We start from the raw sequence: 11,214 nt of genomic DNA, 5'->3' as shown, positions 1-11,214 counted from the left end.
CCCTGCGTCCTAGACGCATCATTTTTGCTGGGGACGCATAGTGTCAAATCAACGTGCGTCCCAGGGACGACACAAAATTGTCATTATTATCCGATACTTTTTTTTTTTTTACAAAGATTTACCGCACTCCAAACTTTTCATCAGGCAGATCCGCCATTGTTGTTTTGCTCTCGCACCAATCTCGGCAAACGAGATCTCGTTGCTTCGAGATTATGTCATTGTTGTGGCGGTTGTCGAGCGAAAGAGAAGTATGCCTCCGAAAAAACAGTTGGTATTAGGTGCAAATCAACAAAAAATTGGTAATTTCTTCAGTGAAACATAATACAGAAAGTGATAACAACGGCAATACTTCCGGCACGAAAAAACGGCGGAGAAATTCTTCAGAAGATCGCGGAGGCAAGGAAAACACGTGTGTTGAAGCGAACGATTCGACGAAAGAAAATAAACAAAAGAATACTCCTAGCAAGAAAAGGACTTCTCTGCCAAAATGGACTAAATTATACTCTTGGGTACGCTATGAGGAGGATGATAATGGAGGCTACATGTTCTGCACCAGCTTATGAAGGTGCATCTTACCAAACAATTGGACCTTGACAAGGCATTACAACTGTGGTGGTACAGCAAACCACGAAAAATATATGAACTGAAAAATCTGAAGTTAATAAAATGGCATGAATATTTCAGCAATATTATTTTGTATAATGTACAATATTTTTGTGAACTGAAAAATCTCAAGTGATAACTGCTTTGTGTAACCAATTAAGTGTGATGATTAAAACTGAATGAAAATATAGGTTTATATTATGTATTTGTCGCCAATTTAAAATTTCAACCTCGATAATACTAAATTTTGGGATCCTATAGATCTCTGTCGGGACCCATAGATTTTTGAGCATGCGAGTCCCCGGGACCCATCACTTTTCAGAGGTAAAACGAACACTGCGTATGCAATTACAGCTTTCATTAAATTAAAAAAAAAACTCTTAAACGAAAATTTGAATTTAAATCATCTTAAGTTAAACAGTTATTTTATGATGTTGTGATCTGACTTGGATGCTATTTTCACACTGTTTCTGGGGCCCGTGTGCACAATTGTTCGTCCCTGGTTGATGTTAATGTGAAATGATTAGCAATCAGCGTAAGAATGATAGGAGGACGACATAAAAAGAGAAAAACAAAAAGAAAAGGAAAAAAAGTTCCCAGTATAAGCCAATGGTGAGAGCACCATGTTGAGTCCCTTGCGCATCTGATGCAACAGGACTGCAACTAAAGTTACACCTTCACACTGCAATACTGTGTCCTTCCGCCGAGGAGCAACGAAGACTAGAGCCACATTGAATGAACTTCCGAACGCTCCTTTTCCCTCTTTGTCGTGTCGTGCTCAAACTTTCAATAATTTATAAAATGAAAACAATTAGGTTTATTTAAGTTTATTCTGGCAGGGTAAAATTGTTTCGGATAATTTCACCTAAGAGAGGTTGACGCTCTTCCACGGAGAACGCACTTTTCTCGGTCACTATTAATAATTTTATAAGTCCATAATCTTCTTTAAAGGATGGAAATCAAGACGTTATTTTAAAGAAAACACAAAAAAAGAAAATAGTAAAAAGTGGAAGTGTTTTGGAAAGTCCCGTCTAGTTGGTGACGTCACAGGCGGCTGAACTCTGGAAAGTGCGGAGGGATATAGTGAAACGTGATCCGGCCGGGGCGTCTGGAGTTGGAGAAGTAACCGACTGTCAAAGTTTGTGTCTCCAAGTGTTCTCGCAGCTAATATCGCCTCATTCTTGCTAAAAGGAGCAGAAATGGCTTTTTAAAGCGTGTATTTTCGCTTCAGTCGTCTTCCCGAAGTTTTTCGTGCTTTGCTTTCGCGACGCACTTGACTCCGTAAACAACTATGGGGTAAGTGCAACTTCTTTGAGCAGGGAGCGTCAAGTCTCCCCTTAGACTCAATTATCTGTCATTGTGATATTAATGTGAATATTTTGGTTTTGATTCTAGACTTTCTTTTAAAATTAGCCATTTCTATTTATTAAATGGGTTTTGTGAAAGACAGAAAACGTGAATTTTAATCTCCATGTGAATGCAATTTGACATTGTTTTTTTTATCTATTTAAGGATTGTGAACGACATTTTTCCTTTGTTTTCCAATGTGTCATTGTCTCTCAAGATGTTATTGTCAGTATGTTATTGACAACTGTTAGAACAACTCCAAACTTCTAAAAAGTTTTTTAATTGTGCATTGTATTTAAAACTCACTTATTAAGTTATTTTTTCTCTTTATTAAACTTTATGTTGTGTCCCAAGAGGAAAACAAATTAACTTCACTAACCATTGTTTATTATTTCTCTAGTTTCCCAAGTGTTCTCGTGATCCTCTCCTCCGTCCATTACCCGATTTGTGCCATTTCACGATTTAATCGCAGCAGAAGATACGATGGCGGCATCGATCCTTCGCAAGAAAATTCACCCCATTTCCACAGGCGAGTTACACGTTCCCCTACTCCGACAGGCTAGCCCCAGCCAATCACGGGCCAGCGCGGGGGCGGAGCCAGTGGAAAGGCAGCGCTTAATTGGTGAGTTTTTCCGAGATACGTTTTTATTTATCCCCATCCCGAGGTCGGAGCCGCAGTGCAGCACGGGACTAATGTCGTACAGTGAGTACAGCTAAGTGGAATTTTATCGAACGCAGACGATGCTGTTCAATCATTTTCAGATGATCGGTTAGTTGTTGGATTTTAATGGGAGTATTTTCTCCTCAATTTTGACATTATTTCTCCTACATTGATTACTTTACGTTTTTTTTTTCAACATCTGATTTTCTTTTTGTCGTCTTTTCTTAAGCTTTTCTTCGAGATGTTATTGATGGTGTTGTTTATTTTTGTAGGTGATGGTCACTCAGATTGGATGACGGAAAAAGTTGATTTGTCTTCATTCGTGTCAACCACCGAGTCTTCTCCCAGCTCATCGCTTCCGCCCTCGCCGTTAGAACAAGATGTTAGGGTGCCGTCAGACCTGGAGGTTATGACCTCTTTATTGCAGGAGGAACTGGCTCAACTGGAGGACTACTTCCGTTCTGAGTCTGCCGCCACGGCAAACAAGTTAGAGAAATCCTCGAAATGTGACAAAGGCGCCCAAGCCATGGGCACGCAGTCTTACTACCAATTACCTTACGGCTCATATGGGGCCGGGCAATCAGACAGCAGCCCTGTGGTGGTCACTTTGGCAACAGGGGAGCTGGACCTGGCCAGCTTCTGCAGTGGCCCCGTGGGCAGATCCAAAATTGCTCGCCCGGCTCCGTATAACTACCACCACCGATACCACCATAACGGCGGGCGCCGAATCCTCAGTGAGTCTATGAAAGTCGGGGAGGACATGGGGTTAGAGACGTGGGGAACCCGGGGAAGTTACTCAGGTAGCACGGAGTTTTCCGTCAACCACTACTCCACGTTGAAGACTGTAAGCAAGAACAGCCTAGGCGGCATCAAGAAGGTAAGAGAATGTGCTTTGTCTTTGAAAGAAGAGGAGAGCTACTGTTTTTCCGAAGGGATGTTTTGCAGCGAAGAGATTGCTCGAAGTTTTTGCCTGGGTGGCTCCTACGATAGCCACCACAAGCGAGAGGGACAGCTGATGCACAACGTGAAGGTCAACGTAAGTTACGACAGTGCCGGACTGGAGGTCCTGCACTGCAGCAAAGACGGAGGATTGCCCGGAGGTGTCCCCCAAGAGACTATGATGGCCGGCGACGGTTATTTCCACCAATCCATAGCCACCGCCGAGCCCTACCATAGCTTTATCGGGGAATTGGACCAGCCGTCGCAAGCTGTTGAGCCCCAGCACGGCCACTACCTCTACCCGGAATGCCTTGCGGAGCAAAGTTATGAATGTCTGTCTAGGGGAGAGGGAGAAGGGACGCTGCTGGCCGGCCCCATCCACCGCCCGACACAAAGGCTAAAGGACGAGCCATGCTCCATCAAGTCGGCTCTGGTGGTCGGTGGAGCGTCTTTGGATATGAACACTGGCGAGAGGAAACAAAAGAAGAGGGACCAGAACAAAACTGCTGCTCACAGGTAAAATAATAATGAATAATTGATATCACTATGCTCTGGTCCATCAGTGGTAAGATCTTCATTAAAAAATCCAGCCGAAGCCCGACTAATTGACCTAATTTGCAGAACCAAGCTCGAAACAAACTCGAAATGTAATGTTTGATTTGATTTATGATAAAAATAAAAAAAGACTGTATTTTGTAACAAACATAAAACCAGACTGTTTAAACATTTACATGTTTTTGTATTTCTATGTCTGCAGAGTTTGCATTGACCGAACAATTTTAAGGCTATAAGTCATTTTAACTGGTTGAAAATTGGGGTATTAACCACAGCAGCAGTAGGTCCTTAACAATCCATCGCGGCACTTTGAGAGGGACGGAGACAAGGAAGAACAATGGCGTTTGAATTACAATAGAAAAAGGCAGTGAGAGAAGCCTGGCCCAAACCAAGCGTTATAATTGACATTTTAGGCTTGTGCTTAAGATCTTTACCTCTTTGGTCCATTGCTTAAAGTTTGTCTATAATGAGTAGAGCTCATGTCCTCATTTTGTTGCATGTTCATAAATCGATGTAGAGTTTAGTGTTGCATCCCAAGAGGCATCCCAACAAGTGCCCCACTCATCTCATTAATCAAGACGCTAGGCAACCAAAATAACAAGAATAAAAACACACACGCACTGCTTCCGCAGGTACAGGCTGCGGAAAAGAGCAGAGTTGGACTCTCTGGAGGAAGAGCTTCACGGACTGGAAGGGCAGAACAGGGAACTGCGAGATAAGGCCGAGTCGGTGGAACGAGAGATTCAGTATGTGAAAGATTTGCTCATCGAAGTCTACAAAGCTCGCAGTCAGCGGCTCAAACAAGACGGCAGTGCCTAAATGCCGCCATGACACCCCCGAACCCAACAAACTGAGAACAGAGACAGGTTTAAAGTCCATTTAGAACTGGTACTTGCATGGTTTTGGTTGTGATTTTATATGGGAAAGGATATATATATTTAATAATCCAAGAGGGAAAAAAAATAGCTTCGATTAAGAAAAACAAAAGGGATGAACTCTACAAAGCCTTAGTTATGTGGCTTCCGAACTCGTCCGCGACCACTGTGACCCCGAATGAACTCACAAGTCTTTGTGACCACTATTGAGTTATGCGCTTGTGGCTGGAAAAATTGTCTTGAATTTGTGATTGAATTACGTGTGGGTTTGGTGACAGATGCACCCGCACACTGGTGGCATTGCTGTGCATAATTATATATACAATATATAAATATATATAAATATATTTATTTAATATTTTTACTTTTACTCGATGATGTTCATTCATTATTTCTGTTGAGAAAGCAAAAGTGCGTTGGTCATGCGCTACAATTTCTCGTAAAAGGGAATTTGCATCGCTCAATTTTTATGTATTTATACTTCTTGAAACACAGATGCATGTTTGATTTTTTGGGAAAAGCATGTGCGAGTGTAATCCGAAGGCATTAATGTGTTGGCTGCATGGCTTCATCTGCTCAAAATTTCGTTCTCTCCGCCAGCGTGACGCATCCTCAGGTTTTTGGTTTCAGACGCCGACCAATTCATCCGACGGCCTAATTTTCCTCCATTTTTTTCCTCCCGGCTGTATTTTTGCGATTAAACAATCAAAACGTCGACACAGAATAAGTGCGGATTTATGGAATCGTTGACCAATTTGATGTTTTTGACAATTCAGGTCCTTTTATCGATTGACAATGTCAGGAAATTATGCATCAGGTGAATTGCAGCCAAATAAAGCAGTCATGTATCATTTTTTGCTGCCTCTGACTCTTTGTGTGTGGGTGTGCGTGTAGACTCCAGCAACAGAGAAGAGAATACGGTTGCGAAATAAGGGGACAAAATGGCACTCTGAGGAAAAAGAAAATGTGTAAATGTGTCATGAAATAGAATTGTGTTGTTTTGCTGCTTAACATAATTGCACAATAATCAAAATACCTTGCGACTTATTTGGGGATTTTTTTTGCTTTTTTTCATCGGTCCATTGATTCAATGTACTACTCTTTCATACCACTATTCTCAACTTAGGCCAGTCTTTAAACACTATGTTGATAATAGTTTTGCCTATTTATCATGACAGTTTATCTTTAAAGTCTTTATTACATGTTTACCCAGGAGTGCTATGTCTAATCTCGTTGCACATAATGTATTCACAACTGTGATATCAATGACAATAGATAACTGTAATGTTGATTCGTCAACCCAAAATTTTGAAAGAGCCTTAACTGTACAAAATGTAAACAAATGACCCTTGAGCTGCAAAAACTTAAAAGCCTTATGAATTAAAAGTCATACATAAAAGATGGTCATTTAATTTTTAATACGTATTCTTAAGTAAACAATTGCACAAATCAAATGAGTATATATATATATATTCCCTGCCCCATATTTTTCCACTTTCTAACATTTATGAAATATCTCAAGTGAGCCACTAGGGGAGTGCTAAAGAGCCACCCATGGGTCTAGAACCACAGGTTGCTGACTCCTGACTTAGAAACTAGATCAAGGTATGATAATCGTGCAATGAAAAGTAGAACAATATATTACCTACAAAACTTTCCAAATAAGTCTCAAGATATATATTTTCGCATATTTTCCTGCTTGTTTAGGGTGGCGATAGTCCTGTGGAAGAAACCGTCACTGAGCCTGTAAGTCGTTGTTTTAAGGGAGTGGTTCTCAATTAGAGGGTCGAGACCCAAAAATGGGTTGCAGACCCATTTTCAGTGAGTCACGGGCCTTTGCCTCGACAAAATGATCTTTGATTTCTTCTAGTTATGTCAGAGATGGACCACATCTCATTTTGTTGTGCTTTGTGGGTTTTATTTCATTTTTCTGCCCATAATAATGGGTCCCAAGAAAGTAAAGATGGGGAAGTAAAAGTTTAAAATACTGACAACTATTAAGTCGAAAACAAAAAAATGGCGTGTGAATGTCTGCAATTGAAATGCTGCTGGAAGGTACAGTATATTTTTTAATATACTTTTAGCTCTTTACCGGTATATGAATCTTTTACAACCACATTATTAAAGACTTATTGATGTTTAGGTGCCCACTTTATGAATATTTTGAATTCTTTTATTTTTGCAGTCTTTTGGTTTTGCTGTTTTTTTCATATATTTTTTTTCTTTCTCTGCTTTAAATGGCGCAATCCTTTAATTTGAGAGAGGATTATTTTCTTTGAGGGGGGTGGAGAGGTTGGGCGGATCATTTGGTCTTGAAGACAGATCAGTTTATAACCAATGTTTCAAGGGACCTGTAGTGCCCACCAAAGGGTTAAATAGACTGGCCGGAATGACAACAGTCCCTTAGATGATGGCTCAATGTCCTCCAGACTGGACAGAGAGCAGCTGATGATATTCTGGGCTGTGTTGATTACTCAGTATGTCTTTCCTGTCTGCTACCCTGCCCCCAGCATACCACACCAGGACGCCATATGCCAGAATACTCTCTATTGTTGGACACAGGCATCTTCTTGTGATTAAGGGCTATACAAATAAACATGACTTGACTTCTGTTCGGGCGTGTGAATCAAGAAACGACAGATGCCTTTCCATCACTCAACAAAATATCCTGTTAGTTTTTTCTGTTGAAGTTGTCTATCTCATCTGCCAGCCGAGGGTGTGCGTGGCCGTGCACGGACGAGCACAAGTGTAGTCTCTTGGTATCTCTGGCAGCAGTTGAAGGCCTTTCAAGTGCATGAGGCAATATCGCACAACACTTTCTTAAAGTGGTGAGAAAGAAGAAGCGGGCAAGCGTTAAATGTGTCAATCCTTACTCGCCTTTTGCTTGCAAGAGGATGGACTTGTTTGCTTGATAGGTGTCATGCAAGGAAACACTTAAGTTAGATATTGGATATTAGTTTATGAAACACCATTTTGCACTAAACGGGTTTTATTAATATAGTTGTTTGATCGACATTGACAAAACGAGTTTTGTTAAAGGATCCTTTATGCACATTTAGGTCATATTTTTCTATTTTGAATGTGTTTTTTAATCTTGTACTAAATTTGTAAGCAGGGAACACTTCGAGTCAGTCACTCAGTGAGTATGTTTTCATTTCATATGTATTTAAATATTTATGTATTTATTCGTGTGTTTTGAATGGCAAAAAATATATTGAGTTATGTAAAGATATAATTTTATGGAATAATTTAGGTACAATATTTAATTATATTTTTATGTAACGTATATCAAATCATTTTTAAGGAACAGTTAATTATCTAACGAATTATTTATTCATTTAAAATACATACATCATTTGAATATAGATACAAAAATGAAAAAAAAACGCAGAGGCATTTAGCATACGAAGAGCTTTTGAGCCTTAACTATTTCACAAAAACAAAGGCCGTAATGTCATTGCCACAAAGTTTGTTTTACAAGACAAATATGAAAGACACAAGTGATGCAATGCATATTGTTCAATGTGATACTGAAAATTTCTGGATAAAATCGTTTTTCCTTGGTAATTTAGGATCTTGTATTAGTATTGTGACACGCCGCAACCCTTCAAGAGCAGGATGACATTTTAAAACATAAGACACGGGAACCAGATGATGAAGGTGCTGTATCTGAGTCAGATCAGGGGGATTCTCCTGCTATGGAAAGCGGTACTATCAGTTTCATATGGAGGAGCAAACCCCTACCCAAAAATAATTGGAGAGGGATGGGCACCACCAGGCTGCACTTAGCCAAGACACACCATATGAAGTGGCACCCGGCGGTTAAGGGGGCTGTGAACCGTAAACTGAATTGTTCTTAAATGTTTTTAATAAACTGACTAGTTTCGACTTTGTACGAAAAGCTATGTTGACAGACATTTTTTGTATAAGTTATATTTTCTAATTTCATTTACTTGTTTTGCATTGCATTTCTTCAATGGGACGAGCATTAAAGTAAACATGTAAAAATAAACAAGACTTGACTTAAAATAAAAAATGGTGTAAAGGGATAGCAATAATTAAATGAATAAATAAAACTAAGTTTTATCCTTTTGTGGGGCTCACTAGCACTTTGAATTCTGGGGTAATTAGCACAGAGAGTTAACTTAAAATGAAGTTCTAAAAACAGATTGATATTTACATAAAGGAAGCAGCATTGAGTACAGAGAGACACTAGGTGGTGCTAAACTCCATGTCCCTCTGCCTACCTAAATATTGTAAAATCTTTTTTTTCATTCCAAAACTTTAATGTAGTTATTATTGGTCAGTTGGTTGGTTAGCAGGGTTGGATAGGGTTACTTTAACTGGATTACTTTCAATTACGTTTGGATTACTCCAATACCAAATATGCTAATAAAAGACAAAAGAAACTAAATGTGAATAAAATTATGACTCACAACACGTGGTAAGCTTTCTCTCCTGGCTTTGATCTCTTTGATCTCCGGCAAAACTAACATAAAATGCGACAGAAATAAAATGAAAATATATCTTGCCAACATCATTTTTGCTGTTCCATGTATTCCGTTACTCCCCTAGCCTGCACAAAATGTTGTAATTTTATTCAGTTAAAGTAACCCTACCCAACCCTGTGGGTTAGTTGGATCACTTAACCAGTAGGTCGTAGGGGCACCATTTCCTGTGGTGTGTCTTGGGCAAAAACAGCCTGGTGTCACCCTTCACTGTGGTCACTAATGACTGACATGATTTCCAGAGCTTACAACGACAAGTGTAAATATTAATTTTGACACAAATGTGTAAAATGTTTAAAATCTTGGAAACATATTTATGAATAAACATCAAATTCCATTCAACATTTGTGCATTTTAGATTGTATTTGGACATGAATTAACACCTTTACAAGGAAATGTGTATATGGGCAAAAGCACGGTGTATTTACTCTGAACACTTCCCTTACAAAATGTTTGGGCACATCTCTTCGAAAACCCTATTTATTTTACATTGTGATAATGAGTGATTATCTATGGAGGACCAATCCTGCCGTAAGTAGAAGAAAATGAATACATAAAAAATTACCATTAAATACGAGCCATGGAAATAAATCAACACATAGATCATGAATGACATACTGAAATAATGTAATTCATTATTTTAATTTGTATATATATATATATATATATATATATAATATTATAGCCCGCGACCCTACTGAGGATAAGCGGTGCAGCTAATGAGATGATATATAGTGATTGGGGACGCGGGAGACAATAGTGGATATATATTTTTCCCACCCTTACCTTTGGAAATATACACTTTTTTTCCCCTGGATTACTTTCAACAGGTACCCGGACTTTGCAGGTCTGCATCAAATGATAAATACCGGTATCATTTTCCATTCAATTTGCCGGCTGTGGGTTTTGGACTCTGTCGGTGTGTGTCAGTTTGCTAGGGCCATGACTCAGCCTCTTCGCTGGGAGCAAGTGTCTCCGCCTATCAACCTTGAAGTGTATCATAATATAACCAATAATGGATAATTGATAAAGAAAAATGAACAATAAATCTACACAAATCCCCCCCATTAGAACTGTTCAATCAAAAAGAACCTGATTTTTTTAGTGTGGGTGCATGCGGCTAATATACCGGTGCGGCTTGTTTATGTACTAAATCGGTTTTCCTCCCGATATGTTGGGGGGGCGGCTTATAATCAGGTGCGCCTTATAGTCCGGAATTCACGGTACGTAATTGATGACAGGCTCTGGATTTCACACCTAGGCCTTCAGTAGGCTGAATCAGCCCAACCCTCAATAACTGTTTTATGGTTGTAAAACATTTGCTACAGCTACAGTTGCGACACATGTAAAAAAACAAAAACAAAAAGCCTTAATTATAACTCCATAAAATTACAAAATTATTTTGAAATATAGCCATATTTTACCCACCAAAAATCATTTTTATTACTGTCGTACAGATTTGCCACGCATTTCTGTTCCATCAAAACATTCTGTTCTATCGCCATCATTGTTGGGCACGTCATGTAGTAATCAGTTATGGTTACTCACTACTTCTTCTAGAAAGTAACTTAGTTAGTAACCGAATTGTTCTATGGTATCTTTAACTAGTTACCAGGGGAAGTTGGCTTTTATAGTAGTTGTAAGTATGTATTTATACATTTTTTCATATGACAGGATCGGTTTTCCACAATTATCAATGTGAATGTGGAACTGCAAATGGTGAATA

At 39.3% G+C, this 11,214-nt stretch overlaps 1 protein-coding gene across 3 annotated transcripts; it reads left to right on the top strand.

The window, feature by feature from the left end:
• Positions 1 to 1,668: 1,668 nt before the first annotated feature.
• atf5b (activating transcription factor 5b) lies at positions 1,669 to 5,833 on the top strand. 3 transcript variants are annotated; one of them, XM_088346338.1, is made up of 4 exons: positions 1,669 to 1,899; positions 2,351 to 2,653; positions 2,884 to 4,066; positions 4,738 to 5,833. In XM_088346338.1, exons 2-4 carry the CDS (start codon positions 2,434 to 2,436, stop codon positions 4,922 to 4,924), a joined length of 1,590 nt encoding a protein of 529 aa, XP_088202464.1. In that variant the 5' UTR covers positions 1,669 to 1,899; positions 2,351 to 2,433; the 3' UTR covers positions 4,925 to 5,833. The 3 variants fall into 3 exon arrangements, with proteins under 3 accessions (XP_088202464.1, XP_088202467.1, XP_088202468.1); XM_088346341.1 differs by having other exon boundaries at positions 1,672 to 1,899; positions 2,351 to 2,572; XM_088346342.1 differs by lacking the exon at positions 1,669 to 1,899 and having other exon boundaries at positions 2,613 to 2,719.
• Positions 5,834 to 11,214: the final 5,381 nt, after the last annotated feature.

The sequence above is a fragment of the Urocampus carinirostris genome, chromosome 10 (assembly GCF_059441175.1).
Source record: "Urocampus carinirostris isolate Australia breed hairy pipefish chromosome 10, RoL_Ucar_1.0, whole genome shotgun sequence".
Lineage (NCBI taxonomy): Eukaryota > Metazoa > Chordata > Actinopteri > Syngnathiformes > Syngnathidae > Urocampus > Urocampus carinirostris.
This window is presented reverse-complemented; position numbering and strand designations above follow the sequence as displayed.